We start from the raw sequence: 25707 nt of genomic DNA on the forward strand, positions 1-25707 counted from the left end.
TAAAGGTCCTGGGAATCAGAGGTACACACATATTTTTTGATATTTAAAAAAAAAGTTTAATGTACCCTTCCATGTACCTGTGTGTTAATTGACAATCATGCAGGTTGTTCAATTAAGTGCAGTTTAGGGATAAGACATTACAACATTTTAAAAAATGCCATATATTTAGTGAGTGTTTTGCATTCTTTAAGTTTCCAATCATTTTGTCAAAAGATTGAAACTATTTTCCAAAGTTGTCCAAAATACACTATGTGGATCCTGTCAACCGCTGCCTTGCATTCTCTTGTGGGGCAAGTCAATTATTCTGCAGTTCTTCCTGTTCGATAAATTTGATTGGTCAAACGACTGGGTTACCTGACGCTGCAGAATCTCTCTGCTCTCTTCGATTTCTGCCGCTCCTTCATCACATTTCCCAGCGCTCGGTTTTCTGTAAATGCTGTAGAGCAGCATGTGCAGGTTTTCAGAGACTCTGCCAAGGCCTCTATTATCCAGAAATAAAACACAAAATATGCAGCTTTACAATTTAAGATCCAAGGTTTGTTAGAGGAGAACACAGGAATTATTGTCTATCAAGGTTGAAAAAGGCTCCCTTTCAAATTCTATTTTCTTTAACCCTCACTTGCTCAGTGACAACATGACTTATGATAACATGCAAGAAAACATATCAATTATTCGTTCTCAAGGTTCATTATTGTTCCAGTATTTTTCTTCTCCAGAACTTAAGCCTGTGTTTGCTTTAGCTGTGAATGAGCACATTGAATCCTGTGTACTGCAATTTTCAGACTATACCCTGCACCCTTTTACAAGTTTTGAGAGAAATGTAGTTTTATATAAGGCTAATGTATTATATATGGTACTATGTGTGAAGTATACTGCATTTGGGTTCTTGTATTTTAGATAGTTTGTTATGGTGTTTTGTATTGTGTGTACAAGGCCTTTATACTGTATTACACGATGTGCATGCAAGCAGAATTACTACTTCTTTGGTGCTTTATCCAAGAGATGTGTGGCACTGAAATACGCAGCATCCATAAAATGCAGATGTAAGTCATTTGGAACAAAAGTATTGCTGCACTGCTAGTTAACAAAATGCTCTACATGTGGTAAACCAATTTTTTTTGTTTTCACTGTTTGTGATTTTGGAATAGGTGTTTTTTTTTCTAATTACAGATGTTTTTGCTCTGCTGACACAAATGCATTTGTACTGCTTGTACCACTGTCAAAAACACACTTTATCACCGGCTCATGTTGAATGACTTCTTTGCAAACACTTCCAGCTAATTCAATTGTGTGTTTAACATCTGCTAATCTTAAAACTATAGCTACCCTAAAAAAAACAGCATTTAGGAATTCTCTTACCATTAATCAATGATGCTCACAGACCAATATTGTGTCTCTGCCTGTTTCCATCCAGTTATTGATATGAGTGCACATGGCTGTCTGTGAATGTGTTAGTGTGTTAGAATGTTGGAATTCCTGAGTGAGGTGCCAATGCTTATTGATCCCTTTGCATTTTTGTTCGATTCTGATGTTTGTGTAGTCCAGCATGAAACTGATTATATGTTTGTGCTGTAGCATATCTGTATATGAACTGGGTTGTAAACTTAACATTAACAACTCGGGCTGATCTACTAAACATCCAGAGAGTATAATATCACTTTGCACTTTTTGCCTCTGTACTTTGCCAATTCAGAATGTAGAAGCAATTCTGTTTCTGTCCTAGCCCTACCCATTCCAGTAGGTGTTGCTCCAAGCAAAGGGAATCTAACAATAAATAGTACTGTAAAACATACTGCATGAAAAAAGCTTTCTGGAGGTGAACAGCCCCCCTGAACTACAATAGCACCCTACCAATCTATATCAACCTATAGCAACTACCAATAGCCTAGACATACTCAAAAACAAATGCCAAGGTGTGCTTTTAGTGAGTAGAGCTTGCTACTGGTCCTAAAAAAATATTAAACTGAACAACTTCTATGTTGTTAAATGCAATCCATTAATCAACTACAATCTGTACTTGATCCTGAAAAGTATAGGTACATTACACAATTAAATACGTGGTTATATATGCTATACTTATACTTGCTCCTTGGGGAAATATGCTAAAGCATTCATACATATGAAAACCAGAGAGATATTAAGGATTTTAATTAAACAAAACATCTGGGAAGGGGGGGGAAAAAACTACAAGTTTTAAAACCTGTGTTGTCGGCAGTGTTACTAAGGAGACTGATTAGTTCAAATGGATGTTGCTATGCACTTTGTACTGATGTTACCATAGCAACAGTCTGATGCTGCCTTTTGTGTAGCTGCTGGTTTTGATGGTCATGTGGACGCTGTGTTCTGCAGCTGATCTTGTTGTCCTAATTAGAAGAATGGTGGATATAAGTCATTGCTGGTACTTTCACAAGGATTCATTCCTGTCTTTATACGATAGACCTGATCTTAACTGATTACTGCTCCTTTGAGACGTCATTATCCTGGGGGCTGATTGTTGCATTTTGAGGCTGGATATTTTTTCCTTGAACATGCCAGCAATGTGTTCTAGTTTCTTTCCATTCCACCAATTTTGGGGGGAAAACAGAAATGATGCAAAGATAAAGTGTTACCACAGAGCAGTGTCACCCCCAGCAGTAAAATACCATTGATCTTCTGTTTGTTATAAAATAAGTGAAAAACATGTACTCTACAGTTCTTTAACGCACACCATGGTGTCTTTAACAAACTGAAAGCAGATGGGACCTTTATTTTCCAATCTCATTCACATGACAGACCCTTTCTGGACATTAAAGCTCCCATGGCACTTGTCAGACTATAGCACGGGTGTTGACCCTGGCGCCCTGACTGAATTCCCAGAAGCAGCTTTACAGCCTCACCACAGCATGAGGTTAGTTCCTCTGTGAAAAAACACAGTCGCGCTCTTAGAGCTGAAAATATCTCATAAACACATTAGTGGTGGAACGAACGTCGGTGTTGTCATGTTTGAACAAATATTCAAGCTCAAAATGTATAATATTGCACATTAGTACAGTAAAGAAACCTCATACCCCATCAAATTACATTATAATCAAAAGAGAAATTGTATGGTATATTAGAATAAATCAACACTAAAATGTATTTAAGTAAATATAGCAGTCAAACATCCAAATGCAACCACTTCAGTTCATCTGTATTTATATGTGAAATGTAATCTTTGTCTCTATGTTTCCTGAACTGATGGGGACATTGGAAAGTGAAATTCAGCATTCTATATGTACCCCAAAAGTATAAAAAAGGCAATTCATTTTATTGCCGAAAAAATGAACAGAAAGTCAGTTTTATATTTTCTTCATACAATAATGGTTATGTCATAGCTAAATGGTTTTCTTTAAAATTCCCTTGAATACATGCTGTATACCTTTACAAGAAAATAACGAGTATAGAAATAACATAGTCTATGAGACAGAGTTCTGTTCACAAAGAGGACTGCTTTATATATATCTCTCTCTCTCTCTCTATATATATATATATATATATATATATATATATATATATATATATAGATATATATAGATATAGATATACAGTATATATATATTTGTATTGCAGTTATATAACTTTACGCCACTTATAAAATTAAAATTCAGCTTGTACGTGACCTACTCTGTACACACAGTGTTACACCCACACGCAGTAAATCATATTGTTTGTTCATCAACATAATAAAAACACAAAAGGCTGTACTGTTCAAATGTAATTACAAGCAAGTTAACATCACATTATTTGATGTCGTACTAACATCAGCTAGTATGAATAATAATATACACCGATACATGGCACCAATTTATAGTTGTAGTTGATGTGCTGCATTTTAGGTTTTGTGTGAGAGTTCAGTTATTGGAATGCAGAAGACAAGTTAGGAATGGAAGGAATGAGGGAACATGGCACAGTCTCAACTGCCATGCTAATGTTTCTTTCACTGCTCGGCAATAACACTGCCGTCATTTATTCTGCCATTTTTTCCCTCAATTCAATAAGTGGTTGTGTTTCAAATCCAGACAGCTGTGTATTTGTTTTAAAATGTATGGTTCCAAATGCTAGCATGGGGTTTCCCCCAGTGGACATCTTCAGAACAAAATTGCTGCCTAAATTCTAAGTGCTATGGGGGTGAGAGAAGACTGAAATTAATAAGGTGAAGCAAGGGGACATGTAGTGCCGATATAATATGGTTTGGATCTTGACAGCATCATGATTTCCATAGTGGATTGTACTAGAGAGGCCATCTCCAGCAAGTGGAAGAAAATATTAAAGGAAGCCTGAATCACATTGCTAGGCATCCTTCTAAGAATAACTAAAATCCACAAAGCTTTTTATACCTTTATACAGCCTTGCCTCTATAGAATAAATTATGTTACGGGGGAGCCTAAACCTACAGCATGTGTTTGTTATTGGTAGGTAGACTGTGTGAGGAAAAGTACCTCTGACATTTTGGAAATTTCTCAAAACAGGACCTGGTTTAAAAAAAAAAAAAAAAGAAAACACTCAGGGGAAAAGCTACAGTGAAGTCTCCTTGGAATATCTTTGCATTCTGTGACAGCTGTTCTCAAAAATCTGCATAGTATCGTAGAATATTTTATCTTATAATGTACCTGATTTATGCTACAGAAATAAAACGGCAGAAATGATCTGCTATTTATACCTGTATATGTTGTGTATTAAGTATTCAGCCATGTTTTTCTGTTGCTTTAAACATTTATTTTCCTTTGTTGACTGGGATGAGATGTAAGAGGATTTTGCCTAAGCTTACACTTGGACTTTACAGTACTGTAGATGACAGTGTTAAAGGGATCTGAATGATTTTCAGCCAATTAAATATTCTGTAAATTACTGTTATGAAGGAAGTGCTATTCCTTTACTTTCTGCAGGTTTGTTTTTTGTTTTTGATTTATTATTTCAGGAATGGGTTAATAGATTATACTGTAACAAGAGAAAAATAAAAAAAAATCAACAGCATTGTAAAGCTTGGGTGTGAAGAGATAATACCAGGTTGGGGACACTGAGTCATATGCGGTTGTTTAGAGCAAAAGTCTCCATGTTCTGGAAAATATTTGTGCCTGGTAATCACCTTCTAGTGCATCCTTTGTGACCTGATCACAGGGCTTGGACGAGAGAACACTTTCCCTCCATTGCTGTTGAATGAGCTGCGTAAAGACTAGGATCGTTTGTCACTGAACAGGGAACAAACATAGCTGGGGGCAGAATATGCAGAGAGAGACACAGAAGAAGGCTCCACCAGGAGTTATCTATAGCTGCACACAGGATTCAAGTTAAGCAGGTTGTGTGTGTGTACAGTACATGTAAATGAAGTGGTTTTTTGTGCTTTGTTTTCTGTTTTTTTTTTTTACTGTGGCTTGGTTCTAATCATGTGGGGATGCTTGAATATTGAAGAGACACATAAAGGATATTAAGGTTTGGCATGAAAAAGAAGCCAAAATGGAAGGACTTCTTTCTCCAATGAGAATGAAGGTAGGTTAAAAAGAAATTCTTGCTCTTTTGGTTTTGCTTGGTGCTTTTGAAAGAATGGGGTGATTCAAGCATACTTGAATGTGAATGGGGAGTCTCAATGAGCTTTTGTTTGCCCAGAAACAGCCCTTTAAAGCACAAGGAGGCACCCAGTTTTTGATAGAATGACTTGAAGAGTTAGTGGGAAAGGTTGTTTATTTCTCTTTTTTGGCATTGGGAGCCTCAAGACATGACTTGTTTATGGCTGCCTGTGTTTACAGTATTTGTACCCGTGCCAGCAGGGCTATCTGGTTTAGTTTTCTTTTTTTATATTAAATAAACAATTAAATATGGGTTTATAAATAACACATTGCCTCAAAGGAGCCTTGGATCCTAAAGTGTGTATGATTGCACTGTATTCAAAAGTACATATTACATTTTTCAAATATAGGTTTTTTCTTTTGTTTTTTGCTTTTCAATATGTAAGATGTGACATTTTGACAGGTGATGGACTTAAACCTTAAATTTAGAACAAAATGAATTTCAAATTATACAATGAGCTTTATTTATATAAAAGGGATATATTATCCACTTAAATGTTTGTACAGATTAAAAGAGAGTTGAAATAAGTAAAACATCTAAAACATGCAATAAATGTGTTTCTGTGGCAACGTACGCTTTGGTGGCCTGATAAAATGGGATTTTAATGTTGCCATGTTAGTTTCAAGAATCTCTTGCCAATTTGCCATTTGTGGATTTTAGGATGATTAATGTTCTGGGTGCGTTGCAGTATTCAGTGACGTCCTTTGCCAGGCTTTGTAACTGCATGGTTAATTTTTCTCAGGAGACTTGCTGATATCGTAATCCTTTACAAGCAGTGCAGTCTAGGCCAGTAGTGCTTGATTTTCTAATTATGCATTTTTTTCAATAATGCGCTATACATCTAATATATTTTAGAATATTATTATTATTATTATTATTATTATTATTATTATTATTATTGGGTGTTTTGTATTCCTAATTTATGCCATTTGCTAGTATAGTAACATATACTCTAATTCTAAGTTTTCATATTATAGGCTTCTCTATTTTCTTATATATGCTTGCCATTAGCACAATACAGTAAGACTGCTGGTTTATAATCCCAGGGGCTTAAATTCGTAAAGAGTGAACAAGGCTTACATTTGTAAATAGTGAACAAGGTTTACATTTGTAAATAGTGAACAAGGTTTACATTTGTAAATAGTGAACAAGGTTTACATTTGTAAATAGTGGACAAGGTTTACATTTGTAAATAGTGTAACAAGGTTTAAGCCGTTGGGGCTTGTAATTGAATCGTAGCTGCAAGTATTTACTATAGAGGCGTGTCCCCTTTAATATCATTCCCATTAGCATTATGAACCTATGGCTTAAAGTTTTCAAAGTCTAAACCAGACTAATAACTGTTTGAAGGGTAAGGCTGTTGTGTATGCCCTTTTGTGGTCTATAAGCAGAGGGGGCTGGATTTATTACATTAGCTGCAGCATTTAAGGTTAATGTTTATTTGATGACCTCATGACATTCTCGCACATGGTTTCACTGATACAGTATGGAATTGAGCCTGAAGTGATGCTGTTTTTAAAGCGAACTAATCTTATGCCAGTAATTGGTTTTACCAGGTTATGCACTGATCCATTACCCACAGCTAGTGTTTAACAAACATGTGAAGAAGAGCATCTGAATGTTGAACTCTTTTACTTATAGCATGAAGATGGAATTTGACAATCTCTCCTTTTCTGGCTATAAAGATCGTATTTGGGAATTGCTTAGAGCCTCTTGCCATTGTTTTTCCTTTAGTCCATGTTAACATATAGCTGTGTCTTATTTGTGATGACTAAGTTTATTATTATTATTATTTATTATTTATTTCTTAGCAGACGCCCTTATCCAGGGCGACTTACAATCGCAAGCAAATACAAATACATTCAAGTGTTACAATATAAGTCATACAATAAGAACAAGAAATACAATAATTCTCAAGTGTGACAAACCACAATTCAATAATACAGCAGATAATAGTGAAAGTTACATCAGGATATGATTAAGTAGTGATAGTTACATCAGGATATGATTAAGTACAAAATACTACAGATTAAACACTTGGGAGATTACAATATTCTGAGGTACAGGATTAAATGCAGTAAAATAGGGGGCAGATAAGAGCAAAATAAAGCATATTTAAATGAAGGGTGATAGTGTCCCAGGATACAACAGAGGAGTTCTACAGGTGCTGTTTGAAGAGGTGAGTCTTAAGGAGGCGCCGGAATGTGGTCAGGGACTGGGCAGTCCTGACATCTGTAGGAAGGTCGTTCCACCACTGCGGAGCAAGGGTGGAGAAGGAGCGGGCTCGGGAGGCAGGGGAGCGTAGCGGAGGTAGAGCCAGTCTTCTAGTGCAGGCGGAGCGGAGAGGTCGAGTGGGGGTGTAGGGAGAGATGAGGGTCTGGAGGTAGCTGGGTGCAGTCTGATCAAGGCATCTGTAGGCTAGTACAAGAGTCTTGAACTGGATGCGAGCGGTGATCGGGAGCCAGTGGAGCGAGCGGAGTAGTGGAGTAGCGTGGGCGAAGCGAGGTAGAGAGAACACCAGGCGAGCAGCAGAGTTCTGGATGAGCTGGAGCGGACGGGTGGCGGACGCAGGGAGGCCAGCCAGGAGGGAGTTGCAGTAGTCTAGGCGGGAGAGTACCAGGGCCTGGACCAGGAGCTGGGTAGCATAGTTGGTGAGGAAGGGTCGGATTCTTCGGATGTTGCTCAGGAAGAATCTGCAAGTGCGTGCCAGAGTGGAGATGTGCTGGGAATAAGAGAGGCAGGGGTCCAGGGTGACTCCAAGGTTTTTAGCTGAGGAAGAGGGAGAGAGTGTGGTAGATTCCAGAGGAACAGAGATAGAGAGATCAGGGGAGGGGGAGGAGGAGGGAAAGAAAAGGAGGTCAGATTTAGAGAGGTTGAGTTTGAGGTGATGCGAGTGCATCCAGGAGGAAATAGCAGACAGACAGGTAGAGATACGGGAGGAGATGGTGGAGTCAGAGGTGGGGAAGGAGAGGAAAATCTGAGCATCATCAGCATAGAAATGGTATGAGAAACCATAGGATGCGATGAGGGGGCCCAGGGAGCGGGTGTAGAGAGAGAACAGGAGAGGACCCAAGACTGACCCTTGGGGGACTCCAGTCAAGAGAGGGTGAGGTGTGGAGGTTGCTCCACACCAGGTTACCTGGTAAGTGCGGTTGGAGAGGTAGGAGGAGAACCAGGCCAGAGCAGTGCCAGAGATCCCCAGGTCAGCAAGAGATGATAGTAGAATAGAGTGATCAACAGTGTCAAAGGCAGCAGAGAGGTCGAGGAGAATTAGGACAGAGGAGAGAGAGGCAGCTCGGGCACACTTAAGTGAGTTGGTGACAGACAGAAGGGCGGTTTCAGTGGAGTGAGCAGAGCGGAAGCCAGATTGGAGAGGGTCAAGCAGAGAGTGGTTGGACAGGAAAGCAGAGAGCTGGCGGTGTACAGTCCGCTCGAGGGTTTTGGAGAGGAAGGGTAGGAGGGAGACAGGACGGTAGCTCTGGAGGGAGGTGGGGTCGAGGGTAGGTTTTTTGAGGAGGGGAGTGATCGAGGCTTTTTTGAAGGCAGAGGGGAAGATGCCAGAAAGTAGAGAGGTGTTGAGGAGGGAGGAGATGAAGGGGAGTAGAGCAGGAGCAGCAGCTTGAAAGAGGTGAGTGGGGAGGGGGTCCAAGGCACACGTGGTGGGTTTGTGACCCTGGAGCAGGGAGGAGAGGTCAGAGTCTGAGAGGGGCAAGAAGGTGGAGAGGGAGGGCGAGTTAGTAGGGGATGTAGTGGGTGTAGGGGTTGGAGCAGGAGGGGGTGCGGGGGAGGGAGAGGTGTTAAAGAGTTTGCGGATATCTGAGATTTTAGAAGAGAAGAAGGAGGCAAAGTCGTCAGGGGAGATAGAGGAGGGAGGAGGAGGGGGGGGAGGGTTTAGGAGGGAGGAGAAGGTAGAGAATAGTTTACGTGGGTTGTTAGTGGAGGCTTGGATTACAGATTGGAAATAAGCACATTTAGCAGAGGAGAGAGTAGAGGAGAAGGAGGAGAGAAGAGTGCGGTAAAGGTCTAGGGCAGCAGGGAGTTTGGTTCTCTTCCATTTCTTTTCAGCAGATCGCAGTGTGATTCTTGCCGAGCGGAGCACAGAGGAGAGCCAGGGATGGGGAGGGGAGGGGCGAGCGGGTCGGGAGGTGAGGGGACAGAGGGAGTCGAGGGAGGAGGTGAGTGAGGAGAAGAGGGTGGAGGTAGCAGAGTCTACGGAGAGTTGTGAAAAGGAGTCGATAGGAGGGAGGTGAGAGAGAGCAGTGGAGGCAAGGACAGAGGGGGAGAGAGAGCGGAGGTTACGGCGAGAGGTGACAGTGGGGGTAGGAGGAGCAGGGAGAGGGGGGAGAGACAGAGAAAAAGAGATGAAATAGTGATCAGAGAGGTCCAGGGGGGTGACAGAGAGGTTGGAGGGGCAGCAGGCCCTGGAGAAGGTGAGGTCCAGTTGACGGCCAGCTTTGTGGGTAGGAGGAGACGGAGAGAGACAGAAGTCGAAGGAGTGAAGGAGAGGGAGGAATCCAGCAGAGTGGCTGGGGTTGGAGAGATGGATGTTGAAGTCACCCAACAGGACAGTCGGGGTAGACAGAGAGGGGAGGGAGGAGAGTAGATAGTCGAGTTCATCCAGAAAGTGAGTGAGAGGCCCAGGGGGGCGGTACAAAACAATGAGCAGGAGTTGACAGGGAGAGGTTAGTTGGACTGCATGAAATTCAAAGGTAGTGACAGAGAGGGAGGTGAGATCAGAGGGGACAGAAAAGAGTAAGGAGGGAGAGAGGAGAAGACCCGTCCCACCTCCCCGTCCGGTGAGACGCGGGGTATGGGACAGGACGTAGAGAGAGGACAGGGCAGCAGGAGTAACAGTGTTATCAGGGGACAGCCAGGTTTCAGTGAGAGCAAGGAAATCGAGCGAGAGGTGGGAGGCAAAGGCAGAGATGAAATCAGCTTTGTTAGCAGAAGAGTGACAGTTCCAGAGTGCACCAGAGAGTGTGCGGGAGGGGGGGAGAGGCAGAGAAATGAGGTTAGAGGGGTTGGAGGAGCAACAGCGGAGGGAGGGCAGAGGACAAGGACGGGAGGACAGAACAGGGATGTGAGAGACAGTCATAGCAGGACAAGCAAGACAAAAGGCACAGTAGGAGCAGTGGGGTGGAGGATACAGACCTGACTAGTAGATGGCTTCTTCCAGAGCGCTGGTAGGTTCGGATCTAGTCGAACAGCGTCTCAGCGCAGGCCTCCCCTCGCTGGACTCCCACAGCTAGACTCCCGGCTCTTTTGTTGAGGCTCTTCTGTTGGCTGGCGCGTCTGGCTGGCGCTAAAATAGGCTGCTTAATATATATTAAAAAAACAACTGCGTGGAAACCAATCAGATAGCAAAACAACTTCTATTCAATTAAACCACTCACCTGGTACTAATCACACACACCAACTCAGCTAATTCAAACACCACCTTACAGAGTTACCAAATGTAGTTAATTAAAGATTACTTGAAGCAGGAGCTAGCCTATCTGCCTCAAGTTTGAACCACATAAGTATTTATTGTGTTGCTTGTATTTGTAATTGTTTTATTGTCTAAGAGGACCCCTTTGTAAATGAGGCCTTGGCTCAATGGGTAAATCTTCTGTATAAATACATTAATTAATAACTATCTGGTCCATATGCATACAAGATGTAATTTTCAAATATGTGTATAGTTTAAAAAAAAGTTATACTTTGAGCCAAAACATGCAGATTCTCATTGTTTCATTAATAATGGCTTGTTTAACAAAGATCAATGGTTATGCGGATGAGTAGACTTACCCCCACACTTTGGAACAGGTGAAAATAGGGGGAAAATTGTGAGGTGCTTAGAGGGCGTTGAAATACCATAAGTGTTTATTGCCCAAGCCACCAGGTTGAAGGACAATAGATCTGGCTATAAATACAATTGAGTTAATACAATGAAATACGAATATAATGAAGACAACCAATAGATCAATGCTCAGTGAAATGCATTTCTTTTATATTATCTGAACTGTCTGCCATTTAATCAAATACTATAACTGAGGCATTATTGTTATATATTTATAGTATTGCCTAAGGTGTGTTAGGAATATACTGTTAGATTAGAATATGTGTTATTATAAATGATACAAAAAAGGCTATTACATTATACTATGTAATAGACTTACATGGATTAAATCATGGGTGCTTAATACACTTTTACCTTGCGATTTGCATAATTGACTCGTAAATATTAATGCGACTACCAAAAAGCAAAGGAATGCAATAGTTAACAGGGTTAGCATTCTTATATAAGGTACTAAAGATTAAATTAATGCAGGGTTATCATTACAGTAAATATTTTTTTCACAGACAGAATCTGCTGCTGTTAAAGCAAATTATATTCCAGAATGTCTGGGTGGATATTTATTGACAAGGTAATTGAATTATAAGCATATTGGATTTATTAATCAGAAAAAAACATGATGAAAATGAAGCCTTCTTTCCCTAACCTGATTTCCAGTGCAAGTTTTTTATTACTGTAACCATATGTTAATTAGTATCCATTTTAATCAGTTCTGTTGGAATACATTTTAAAATTGGTTCATGCCTATAACCTCAAGAAGTTTAAGCAGCTGCTGATAAGAAAAAGGCTTATAAAAGGAAAAGAATGGGTTAGTGTGAATTTTAATTGAGCAAAACATTTTCATTTAAATAAATAGAACAGCCAATGGCTAATTTAAAAGGGAAAATAACTCATTTCTAAATGTTTTGTATGATATATAGCTGCATAGAACTACAAGAAGAATTTTGCCTTTGAAACAAATCCTGTGAAAATCCTGTCATTCTACCATATCTACTTGCTTTAAGCTGTGTTTTTTGATGTGCCGAAATCCGATCCAATATCTAACTCTAGCATTATATGCAGTTATGTACAAGGTTCCATACCTGGTCATTTCATAGTGCAATACACCTATTGCAATATAAGTACATCAACTGCTATTAAAAACGCTTTTTGTATATATATAAAAAAAAAGTAAAACAAATACAGAAGAGAGTTCCACAGCTGTGCTGAGGGTCGGCGAGCTGGGAGGTTTTGTCCAACAACATGTGAATCAAAGCAAATAAAATCCCCTCTGATCCAACGGAATTCCTTGTTGTGCAAGTCGAAATGTCAGACGCATGGCACTGCTTATGTGAGTCTCCACAGGTTGAGCTGCATGTAATCTAAAAGTTTCAGATTAGTTTTACAACTGTGAGCCAATGACATATTAGGCCTACATATGAATAGCAGGGAAAAAAAAGTATTTCCTCGATTGTTCTTTTTTTTTTTTTTTTAAGTAGTAGTAAGTAGTTGAAACAGTTTTCTTTAAAAGCAACCTTCCAACATAGCTGTGTTCTTTGACAGGCATTTTATTGCTATTTCTAATACATCAATCAAGGATACTCACATTTAAGTCTGCAATAGTTGACATTTAACACCTTTGTGGGTCAATTTTAATGATCTAAATAGAAGCAGATGTTAATACCACCACCCTTTAACTCGGCATCCCTATGGTGTTACTGTGATGAAGCAGTTAAGACTGATATTTTCCTGTTACTTGGTGTGTAAAAGCTGTACTGACGTTTATTACTATATATATGTATTTAAATATTAAAATGAACCCATCCACTACAGCATCAGACAGCTTTTCTCTGTTTAGGATGTTTAATAGAGACTTGCAAGGGCTGACGAAGCAGCAGCCTCTTGTGATTGTCTATGGATCTGGTAGGAGGCCAGCAGTTATTAAAGACTGTAGGTGCATTGAAGCGATCCGGAAAGAAGCACAGACAGTGATTTTGTCAGCTAACATGAGTAAAAGGCTTCTCTCAAAAGTGATTGAACCCATTGACCTGACACAATAAACGTAAAACAAAACAGCATGTACTGTGATGTAAAGCTCACATTCTTCACAGCCAAGATATCGCAGTGAGCACACCAACAGATTGAGGCAAGCAATGTAATATTCCTTCGGTTTATGGTACCCCTTGATAAGAAATGTTAATTATTACTTCAAATATACTTTTTTCATTAAAGCCTAGAGCACAGAATGTCTAATAAATGGTATAGAAATGTTTTTGTAAGTAATGAAATGTCTTTTTATATATTAAAAAAAGTGCTGGCTCTAGGAAACATCCAGGAATCTGTAATAGTACAATGTTTACTGCTGTCTTTCTTATCATAAACACAGATAATGCTTTATTTTAGTATTCATGTACACACACAGGGTCAGTTGGTTTTAGAAATTCAGACTATGAGCAGTCAAGAGAAAAGTGGATAATTGATTGATATTATATTTACCCCTGTAAAATTAGGACACATTATTAGTGTTAGTGCATATATTGATTGTGACCATGTTTGATCTGTTTTATAGAAAATCAATACCATTGCATAAGCTGATATGCAGTTTGGGGGCATTTTCTTCTTAGATCTCATTCGCAAAATAAACATTTAACTAAGTAAGAATTTCAATAATTTTTTCGTAATTGAAAAGTGCTGTATATTCTTACATTGGGAAATTAAATTGTGAGAATGGTACTACAGTATAGGAGCAATTATTATGTGATATAGCCTAACTGCATTAATATGAAAGAACTAATTTACACTGTCAAGGTTGACTGAACAGCCATATTGTGATCATTAACCCTGGGGAAGGGTATATTATGTTTAATATTGTAACCATTACACATTTGAAAAATAGATAAAGGGCTTGTATAACTGAAACAATATACATACAAGTGTTGTAATACTATTATTTGAAGGCTGATACTGTTTGACTTACATACATTTCAGAACAATCAATGTGATAACTCAGAATTGACAGTAGTTTTAAGTAAAACGTCTGTCAAATGAGCTCATATGCAGAATTCTTCATGGGGAAATGCTTTAGATAGATATTATTGTTCAGGCTTGAGTTCAGGTAAATATTGGGACTTGGGTTCGACCCACATCACAATTACTCACTTGGGCTTACAAAGGCATGCTGAGTATGGTTACCGTGGCACTGACTAAATATGAACTGTCTGTGTTGAATTAAAAGGGGACACAAAACATTTGAGTTATTTAAATAATCTGCAGTTGTCCATGGCAGAGCTTTCATTTTGGCTTTAAACCACCAGGACTGTGTTATCTTATATACAACTCGACCAAACTGTTGAAAGTCATATTAGATGGCATTGGGGTCTATTCAAAGAAACTAAACAGTGGCAGATCCGAATACCACCACAATTGAAATATTAGGAGCAAGCCTGTTATTTTAGTTTTAAAGACAAAAGCACACTAAAGACTCACACACAGTACTAGAAATATGTGTTTTCTCAAAGTCTCCTTCTTCAATGATTTGAATGATTTGTTAAAAGAATAAGTTACGGAGTTCTGAAAAAATATAGCGTTACACATCTCCATGTGTTGCTACAATGTACCTGTAATTTTTCTTTTTGCTTTCTGTTTTTTTAAATCACTCTTCCTGCAGTGATTTAGAGGACAGATCTCAAACCCCAGTGCACTAGAGCAGACACTTTGAAAAGAGCTTTGAAACAGATTTTAAAGTTATACGTGTAAAAACTTGTCAGGATGTTAACAATGAAAAGAAAAATTACAGGTACGTTATTTAGTTACATTAACAGTTGTAGGAAAACATGAGGATGTATAACGCTATATTTTTCAGAACCCTGCTACTTGCTCTTTAAGGTCAATTGCCCAGGTCTCATTATCTTAATTTGATTTTTCTCCTTTTATTAAAATTACCCATGTTTTCTGGTTCCCTGTAATGCAAACAGCACAGGATTCCATATTATGCACAGTAATGACAGCACATTAAATACAATTGTTTACAGGGAAGTTTCCTGTAGACCCAGCAGCAGAATATATGAATAATGATCAGCTGTAGTTAAATGCTGCAGGGTGACTAACTTGTTTGTCAGGCACACCTTAGCCAATTGCAGAAAACATATTTAGAGATTGCTGCAGCAACCTAGCATAGATATCATACAAAAACAGAAAGACTTGTAGGAAGACCCCTAGCTCCATTTTTGAAGACAATTTAGTTCACTTACATTTATGTTGGACTGCATGTATATGTCAATATATAGACTAAAACAAGCACAAGAAATTAGCAAGGGAGAATAACCGTTCACACATAGAATGTAAAGAACTGTGTTTAATCTTTGTATGTGCTTTTGAAGTACTCTATATGCATAACCTGCATGCATAATGTTTACAACTTTAGCGATAAATTATTGCTCACATACAGTACCTCAGTGAAGCACCTGGAAGGCAAGCAATTGTCTAAAATTGTCATCTTATTTGCTTACATCAGGACAAAAGGAACAGTCTATCAGAATAGTTCTGAGGGTAAACGTTTTATTTTGTCATGGCAACACTCCCATGAATTCCTGCTTGATCAATTCATGTAATTTCCTTGACAGTTTTATGTTCTCAATACGTGATAAGAGAATTTGTATCAGTTCTGCTTAAATTGTGTTATTTTTAAATTAGTATTTTTACCCAAAAAAATATTATCATGCAAATGCATGGTTCTGTTACCAGTAGTGAATAGTATAATTGAACTCTCGCGCTTTGAGATTATTATAGCAAAAATTAGACACGCAAAAGCGAATTAATTTCAGATAGCGTGCGCAAACAGTTTTAAATTGAGATTAGGGTGTTAACACATCTGTGAAATAACCAATTGAGTACCCCTATTATTAGTGCTCATTTTATAATTAGAACTTTATTTTTTCCATTTTCCCCTTTACTGCTTCCTTAATCTCATCAAATTTAGCACTTAAAGCGCAAAAGTGTTGACATCCTGTCATCATACTCACAAGCATCTGACTAGACCAGTTCAAAGTGCTTACTTTAGTTGTATGAGAAAGACATTTATTTCCAGTTTACAGCCTAACCTAACCTATATATTAATCCTGAACCAACTATGAACCCCAACCTACCCCTATCCCATATCCTCTGCTGCATACATTTAATACCAGTTTGCTATAATGAGAAGACATCAAGTAGATATTTTTTGTATTCAAGATTTACTTCACAGTTACTGTTTTTTTTTCTCCTTTTTACACTGGACGAAGCCTTAAATGAAAGTTTAGTTTTAGCAGGGTTATGTGCTGACCCCAGCAACTGAGACAAGTTCTACAACTGCTCATGCAAACAAGCCCAGCTCTTCTGTACAGTGGAAAAGGAGCGGGCAGTAAATGATCGCCAGTTCATGCACAGCCTCCACTCTGTTATACATTTCAGCCAAAATCTCCCCAAATAGATACATTTTTGGTAGAGAATTCTGAAGGGGTGGTGTAGTTTGATCTTTCTTTTTTTTTATCAGTGATTTGTTTTTGTATGGCTCTTTTAGAATTCACTGTTCATGGGTATGGTCCTTTTAGTCTTAGGTTGGACACCATTGCATTAAATTGTGTGGTTACATCAACATTATTATCCAGAGCTAAATAATCATTTAATCTAAAAACTGGGACCATTATGCAGGAACCCTTTTCCTAATTTCACACATATTCTTTAAAATTTCCACTCAATTCATCAATAAAAAAATCAGTTTGATGGACGACAGTTTGATTAAACATGCCACCCCACCTAACCTTTTCTTTAGATGCCCATAAATTCTGGTTTATGCTTCACTGTGTGACAATCATCCTGGGTTCATTGAAAAATTACAAAAAGCACACCAATGGGGGGGCAGGTTGAAAATGGGGCAGGCTGGACCTTGTAAATGTACTTTATGCTAATATGTCACTGAAAACTGTTGCTATTCACAATACAGTCCCAGTAGTTTGGGCATTTTAGAATAATCATATTGTTGGCTGAAAATCTCTTTTAAAATTATATTGATTATTGACTGTTCTTGTTCTTGTCTATTTTGATTAAATGAATGAGATTACAAGGAACAGTATCCTGATATTATAACTAAATATAGTACAATAAACCACATGTGTCATATAATAACCCTAGATATAATAACCTCTGTTTGGGCTTTATATATGCCACATTAAAGCAATTGATACATTTCTCTATATTACTTCTGCCTCTAAAGCTCTGTTCACTCATCAGTGTAGGTATTGTAATTTAGAATGTGCACACATGACAGCCTTTATGGAAAATGTCAATTTTATGCTGAGACAGCAGTGAAACTGCATGCTCTGATTAGTTGTGATTGTGCCTGAGGTGATCAGAGAATGCTTAGCCTAAACAGGGCAGATGTAGTGCTAAGGAAGGAGTATATAGTTTTCAGTAGACATTTGCACTTTGTAGAATTTGTAGATGTGACAATAAATGACACGTTCAACACACAGAACTGTAAACACTTACTTGTGTTTTTAATATTTCTTAACACAATACCAGATTTTTCTTTTCTAATGGAGTCTATATTGAAAATCTAATGTTTCTTGTCTGAAGAAATGCTATGGCGTGTCAGTAGTTAAATGTGGTGATTTATTTTAATAAATCTGTATGCTATTGTTTTCTATACTATTGCTAGGCACTTGTCATACTTAAACTGGTTAAGTTCTCTTAAATAGCAAAAAATTGACTTTGAACAAATGTTGATACAGCAACATATTGGACCTGGTATTTATATGGTACCATGGCACTCTAATAGTTGACCACTGTATATTGGTTTGCAGCATTATATATATTATAGCAGTTATGATAAGGTAAAAGCCTTCATTGATATTACAAAACTGGTAAAGAACAACGTACAAGTCTGAGCCCTTGAATTAGCATTCTGATATTGTTATTATTATTTGTAACATTATATTAAAAGTTTGTTTCCCTTTGGAAATAAATGGGGCACATTTATAGCACTGGAACTACAGCACATTAAATCCAGCCCCAGGGACTTGTTTACCATTGCATTAGGCCCCAACAAAGATCTCCCTTTATGTACTATTTTGCTTATTATTAGCAGTTAATGATGTATGATAGCTTATGAGTCATAATGCCATTTATGAGTAGACACAACACATGGAATGGATGTTTAAAAAGAGAGTTTCTCCTAATAAACAAAGCATTTGTAGCTACCCATGGCTAAGCTTTTACATTTCTGTTAGCCAGTTGATAACCTTATCAAGTCTGCCACAAGGGTTCCTTTGCTAATGCTCATTGTATCTAAAGGGAATAATATTAGGGTTAGTTATTAACAATAAGAAAATCATTCTGGAAATTAAATTATTATTTTTAACACAAGCTGGAACCATGACAGTGGCCTCCTGTAATTAGTGCAACTTCAAACAATGCAGCCATTTAATAACCCCCTGTGCAATTGTACATAATTATTATTGTTACACCCACTGAGCGAGTATAAAAGTTAAATAAAGGAGGGGGTATCTTGTGATTTGAAACAGAACACATTTTAATGGTTTGTTTACTATCATCTTTGTATGTCAAAGCAGCTTAGAATTGTGGGTGTCTGTTGTTATGGTTACATAACTGTGTTGGTTGGCTTTCACAGTGGCACAGAACATCTATTTATGGAAACATCCTGACTTTCTGTAAATTGTACAGCATATTTTAAATATGGTTGTTAGTCTTATAACCAAAATAAAATGTTTTTCTTTTCTGTAATGAATAATGGCTTTTGTCTGTGCCTGTATGAACTATAGACTAACATAGCCTAGTTTAATTAAAACAGGGACCTCTAGGCTTCAAAGAATATTTATGCATGATATTTATAGTATGTGCAGAAGAGGTGTGATGAATCTGAATTTGAAACATGTTGAGGGAAAGTATGCAATCATAATAAAAATGTGAAAATGTGAAAAATGTGAAACATTAAAAATGGACCCCGAATGCCAGTAGATGGGTAAGACAGCAGTAGGTGGAATGTAAGATGAACCCATTAGAATACACTTATAATTGTGCCTATTGTGGTTTCTCGCACTCACATTGTTATTGAATAAAGAATGTGAACACATTGAAAATTATAAAGACATTGATTTGCTAGGGTTAAGATTACCTTTGTAAAACGCATGCAGCTCAAACGTTTGGTTTTAATAATTTCAGTGTATCTCTGTATAAGTACAGTAGTTCTGAGCTAAGTTCATTGATTAAATCAGTACATATAATATAATATAATAATATAATATAATATAATATAATATAATATAATACTTTCTCCATGGCTACTATAAATAATCTTTAATGTGTGGGCATTGATGCATAAAATTGAATCCCTGTGTTTCATAATGTTCTCTATTTTATTACCCTGCGTTGTCAATCCTCAAAGCAGTTGGCAGTGTTCACTAGTCTAACAGACCTTTTGGGTTCTGTAAAACACTGGGGTAAATGGTCTGTAACTACTGTATAGCCATGGAGATAGCCACTATACACAAAAGAACATTACAAAAATATATTTATTTAAATGGCATTTGAACTTATTTACTCTTTAACTGTAATTAGGAATGGGCAAGCTTTGAAAAGCTAGGATTTGAGCTCTGTTCCATACAATTTTCCAGGCCCTTTCTTAAAAGCGCTGTCTCTTTGCCTCACTATCACCCTCACCACAGAGCAGTGTTCACTCCCCAGGGGCTGGTGGGACTAATACTGATGTCTGAGGATCACACAAATGGGATTCAAATCGTGTGGGGGTGAAAAAGAAGCCTTTGATCAAAGGTTACACTTCCTATTCCTGTTCATGTTGTTTCTTACTAGAGACATGCTTTAGCAGCAGAGTCATCATGGAATGCAAACAAGCTTGGATTGAGTCACAAACATTCCTAGTTACTTCATGACTTTATCCCTGAAAAAACCTCTGTGAGCCTCAGACTGTGCATGTACAGCATATAAAACAATCACTCATTCATTGTAATTTTTTTTATGAGCAGCTGGTACCCTTTCAAATGCATCTGTCATCGTTTGATCCATTTGTAACTATATAGGTGGCTTGGTGTTCAACAAATCTCATGTACAGTATGTGCCTGAACTCAAATAATGTCCCAGTATTGTGTAAGGGGGCACTGTACTGCCATCTTTTTAGTGAACGCTGAAACAAGGATGGCCCTTAAGAACATATGTCAGACATCTAAGGAAGAGAAGGTTTGTTAAACTGTAGGCTGTGGACACTTTATGGTGTAATATGAGGAAATAAAGTTGACACATTAATAGGCAATTTTATGTAAAGGACCTTGGTTCAAACCATTTGGGGCCTCCTGTCAGACTTGAGAGCAAGATAACTTTGTTTTCTTAATGCAGTCCAAATACATCTGGCCTGTTCAAATTTCCCAAGTAAATCTTTGTTTCTTCACTGTGATACTTGTGGATAGGATATGGGTATAGGAATAAATGATGCATTTTTGGTACTATATTTAAAACAGTAAAACAAATACTGTACTGTAATAACATAAAAACCCAACCTTCATTAAAATTCAGAGGGAGACTATTTTATCTGCCTTTTACAAGACAATACAATTAGGATCATAGTTTAGAAGGTACAAGCCAACCTCATTATGCTACAATTTATGTGCAAGCCAGACCAGAAAACACCAGACTGCTTACTCAACTGCAAATGATTAAAACCGTGGCTACATGAAGAAAACAGTGAGGATTGCCTGAATGTTATCAGTGTCATCGCACGTGAAGGAGACAAATCTATCTATCTCAATACCGGTAATATCTGCAGGACATTTACTAGTTAAATACGTACTGCTTATCTTTAGTCAGCATGTACAGAAAATCTTTGACATACGACAAGGGATTTACAGTAATCCTTTACATATTGAATGATGTAAAACATATATTCAGAGTTTAGCAGTGATTTTAAAGGCAATTGTCTACACTAATTACATTGCAAAACCTGTAAATTATCTATCAATATCATTAACTGCTACTAATTTACATTCATTTTGTCAAGCCGCCAGGAAGCTAGACATTAAGGAAGCACACAATTTAATTCCCCTTAAAATGTGACGTGAAGTTTATATTAAAATCTGGAAGATGATAAATGAAATGTGTGACTATTTTATGCATTACAGTTTCAGAAGTGATTTAAGGAACACAAATATGTCCCTGTTACCAGCAGAGTGCGCTCTTACTTGATAAGCATGGCTGCAAATCGAACAGCCAGAAAAAAGTAATCCTTACCTGTGGTAATCTCTTTAAAGTGTATTGTAATAAGAGTGTTTTTAGAATGTGGGTCTCTGGAAATGTTCTGAATGTGCTTGCTTGTGAGTGTTAGCTAGGAATATTTACAAATTGCAATGCTTCCTGCAAATAATCAGTGCACTGGATACGTTTTTGTTCTGTTTTTTAAATATAGAGTTGACCAAAAGATTACTTGGTTATTGTTGTCCATATCAGGTTTTTCTTGACTATATATGTGTGTAAGCTTGGAGTATGAAAGGGTGGGCTAGGAACCAGAAAAAAAGGGGACAAAGACATGTAATCAATTAATTAATTAATTATGTTAGTGTTTTTTCTACAGCTGTCACATTAGAGAATATGTTATGTGTTGCATTCTAATGTGTAATTTATTCATAAATATCTAATAATCCAACCAGTTCAACTGTAAGATAATTAGAAGGATTTATGAATTCCCATATTAGCGTGGATGATTTATGCCAGACATCAAAGAACCCCAGCTTGCTGCACATAGGATTGATCAAATGGAAAGGGACCGCCGACAATCAGCTGTGCTCCATATGAACGTGTCGGTGCGTGTTTGCGATGCAGAGTAATGACAGGAACTGGGGACGTGGTGGCACTGTGAGGATCTGTGACCTTTTCATCTCTGCCTTTATCTGCGGATGCAGAGTTTATATTTAAGTCAAGATTACTGAAAGCCATTTTGATCTGGCAGTTCTTCGGAGCAGAAATGTTTTTTTTGTGTCCTCAGTGCTTCTAGTGGATTGTACTCTTCAACAATAAACTGTCTGTAAAGAGCTTAGATTCAAACAGAATATAATGCTCTTGCCCTTCATCGCTGTGAGGTTTCATGTCTACGAAGTACCGTGCCTCTTGTCAAAGTGCAGCGTTTTTGACCTTGACTATATACCCACAAAGATTTACCCCTCCTCCATCCTCTAGAAAATGAGTGCATCCTCAAAGATACAGCCATTTAAACTATCTTCAAACCATGCTGTTACTGAAAATAAGGTACAGAACTGGACATGTGACTATTAAAAAGAATTATAAAACCCAGTGGTCAAAGATCACCGTTAACAATTTAACAGCAGCCTGGTCCTGAAACACTGCATAATATATAGGTGATGCCCCTTTATCTCATCTAACAGTCTCTTAATATATAACAAATAAAATGGCAAAAAAGATGGTATTAGGTATTTTCGTAAATAGATTGCTGTAAAAACTAAAATAATAATAATCCTGCACTACTGCAGTTAACTTGTGCATCTGTATTTTAAATCTGCTTCCATTAAACCCAGTTGATTACAACATCTCGACAAGATCAAAGCATGCCCGATAGAGGTACAGTAGTATGTTTTTAAAGAGACCATACTTATTAGTAAAATGATGAGTACTTATTGTAAATCCACTGCTATTTTTGAATATTTTTTATAAAACCTTAGAGGAGTTGTTTTTTGTAATGTAGTCTAATTGTCCAATTAATACTATTTTGTGTTCTGTAATTACACAAAAAACTGTGGTTTTTTTTTTATAATTATTTTTTTTTTTATAAATTTAGTCGTGGCCAATTATTTTTATTATTTTCTCCCAATTTGGAATCGCCAATTATTTTATTATGCTCAGCTCACCGCTACCACCCCTGCGCCTACTCGGGAGGGCGAAGACGAACACACGCTGTCCTTCGAAGCGTGTGCCGTCAGCCGACCGCTTTTTTTCACACTGCGGACTCACCATGCAGCCACCCAAGAGCTACAGCGTCGGAGGACAACGCAGCTCTCGGGCAGCTTACAGGCAAGCCCACACTACAGGGGTCGCTACAGGGGTCGCTGGTGCGCGGTGAGCCGATGACGCCCTGGCCGACCTAACCCTCCCTCCCCCCGGGCAGCGCTCGGCCAATTGAGCGCCACCCCCTGGAAGCTCCCGTCCTCGGTCGGCAAAGGAATAGCCTGGACTCAAACTCGCAACGTCCAGACTATAGAGCGCATCCTGCACTCCACGTGGAGCGCCTTTACTGGATGCACCACTCGGGAGCCCCACAAAACACTGGTTAATGATCACAAGGCACAGGTCTAAGTTCATGTTACTAATTTAGAAAAGCAACACAAATTTAGAAAAACATCACTCATTTAGAAAAATAACAGATACAGTACAAATACGTGTAAGGAATGTTGTAATCTACCATTTTTATGCATGCCCCAGAATAGTACATATACCTTGCATTCGTCATGGGAATAAAGGACAAAGGTCATGGGGTATCACATTCAATCATATGACCAAAACTCATTAAAAGCTTGCCCTTGCATCTTTTAGAGGTTACAGTGGCTTTCCTTCTGCTTGTTGATATTAGAGCAGAGTGTTTCAATCACCAGGGCAACATGTTTGCAGAGCCTACTCTGGGCTGGCTCATAGGGCAGGCACTGTCTAGAAGCTCTTGGTTTAGCTTCACGTCCAACATCTTTCCAATTCCGAAATTCAGACATATAGTGCAGACTGCAGGGTTATTTAATTGTAAGGATTAAAGAAGACTCAGAAGCAGCACTGTGCCTTGCACTGATTGCAAGTTAAATCCTTGGAGTCCTTGGGGTAGCTGAGCATAGAGGGTTTTGGCTGCAGTTCAGCATTTTAGTAAAAAGACTGGAGACCTTCAGATTGTAATATCATTATCCACAAGACTGCAGAAGGAATAGCTTTTTTTGAGAAAATGCTTAAGTTAATTCCACATGCAAAAAGTTTAACAAAACAGGCAAGTCTTTGGGTTAGAAGGGTGTATATTCACTTTTGTATTCACAGATTAAAATATTATTTTAAAGAGTTCACATTTTAAAATAATCAGTTCACATTGTTTTTATCAGATGGCAATTTGTTGAAGGCTCTTTATCGGTAGTATGTTGCTACAGCAGCTACTGTACAGTAAACATGTGTAACACTAAACCAATAGCAGTGATTTTGTACCAATTCACCAGACACCTTTATTATCATGTTGGTGTAACTTTTAGAAGCTTACACCAGTCAACACATGGGTCAATACTTGGGTCAATGTTTGGGTATGTTTAATAAGACCCATCATCTGAACACCTCTAACAATATTATCCCCCCCCCAACCCCCCCCCCCCCAACTTCCTGTATTGTACACTAGTTAGATGGAGAATAGACTTCTAGAGACTACTTTGCTACCTCCTGAGCCACTGACACTCTTATTTATGTATAGCTGCAAGATGAAGGAAAGAGAATAGTGGGACATAATCCAAGTCCCGGGAGGGCACGTCACTGGGGAAGCTAAGAGATTACAGGGGTTGAGTGTCAATCACAGGGTGGATTACTTGTGGTAATCCAGACCTCTTTAATTGTGGATCCAGTTTACACATCTGGATAATAATCAACTAACAATAATACACTCCTCCAGACTCCTGATTTGTGGTCAAACTGGAAAGAATTAGGCCATTGTGTGTGTGTATATATATATATATATCAAAATAATCAAGTTTGAAGGTCGTTGTACGTCACGGCCGGAGCAGGGTAGAAGGGAAGGGAATGCAAGCCAGCTGACCGCACGCTTTTCTGTGTGTTCTGCATTCACATTTTAAATGGTCAGTTTGAGAAATAAACTTTGTTCAACAGCTGACCCTGCTTTAGCGCAAAGCTCATGCTACATACTGTGTTACATAATGGTAACGTTGCTATTCAATTATTGTGGCTGATTCTTTGGCTGAAGAGATATTATCAGCTCATCATCTAACCATGGAATCTTGTGCAGCTAAATCACTTAAACTAAAAAAAAAAATCTATTCGTGTTGACTCAAAACTTTATTTAGGCACTCTACGATTTGACTGGCGAAAGATAACATTGGTTTACTGGAGTTCACAAAGACAACTTTTTTCAGCTTGGTACGGTAACCTTTTCACATCCTTGATTAATTCTTGCTCTTTTTGCCACATTACAGCCCTTCATTAATTACGTTAAGTTTTCAGGGCATTTTGATAATGGCATGCGTACAAGACACAAACCTTGTGTATTT

The 25707-nt window shown here is 38.2% G+C and overlaps 1 protein-coding gene across 2 annotated transcripts in view; it reads left to right on the plus strand.

Annotated features, from left to right (window-relative positions):
* LOC117419782 (FERM domain-containing protein 4A) overlaps window positions 1–25707 on the plus strand; it is a 179964-nt gene that overhangs the window by 32565 nt on the left and 121692 nt on the right. The window contains exon 1 of one of the 2 annotated variants that reach the window (XM_034032889.3): window positions 5376–5505. The exons of the other annotated variant lie outside the window; for it this stretch is intronic. Coding sequence (XP_033888780.3) covers window positions 5473–5505 — 33 coding nt within the window. The 5' untranslated portion in view covers window positions 5376–5472. Of the gene's footprint in view, window positions 1–5375; window positions 5506–25707 lie in introns of those variants that run through there. 2 annotated transcript variants of the gene reach the window in all.

Source organism: Acipenser ruthenus, chromosome 14 (assembly GCF_902713425.1).
Source record: "Acipenser ruthenus chromosome 14, fAciRut3.2 maternal haplotype, whole genome shotgun sequence".
Lineage (NCBI taxonomy): Eukaryota > Metazoa > Chordata > Actinopteri > Acipenseriformes > Acipenseridae > Acipenser > Acipenser ruthenus.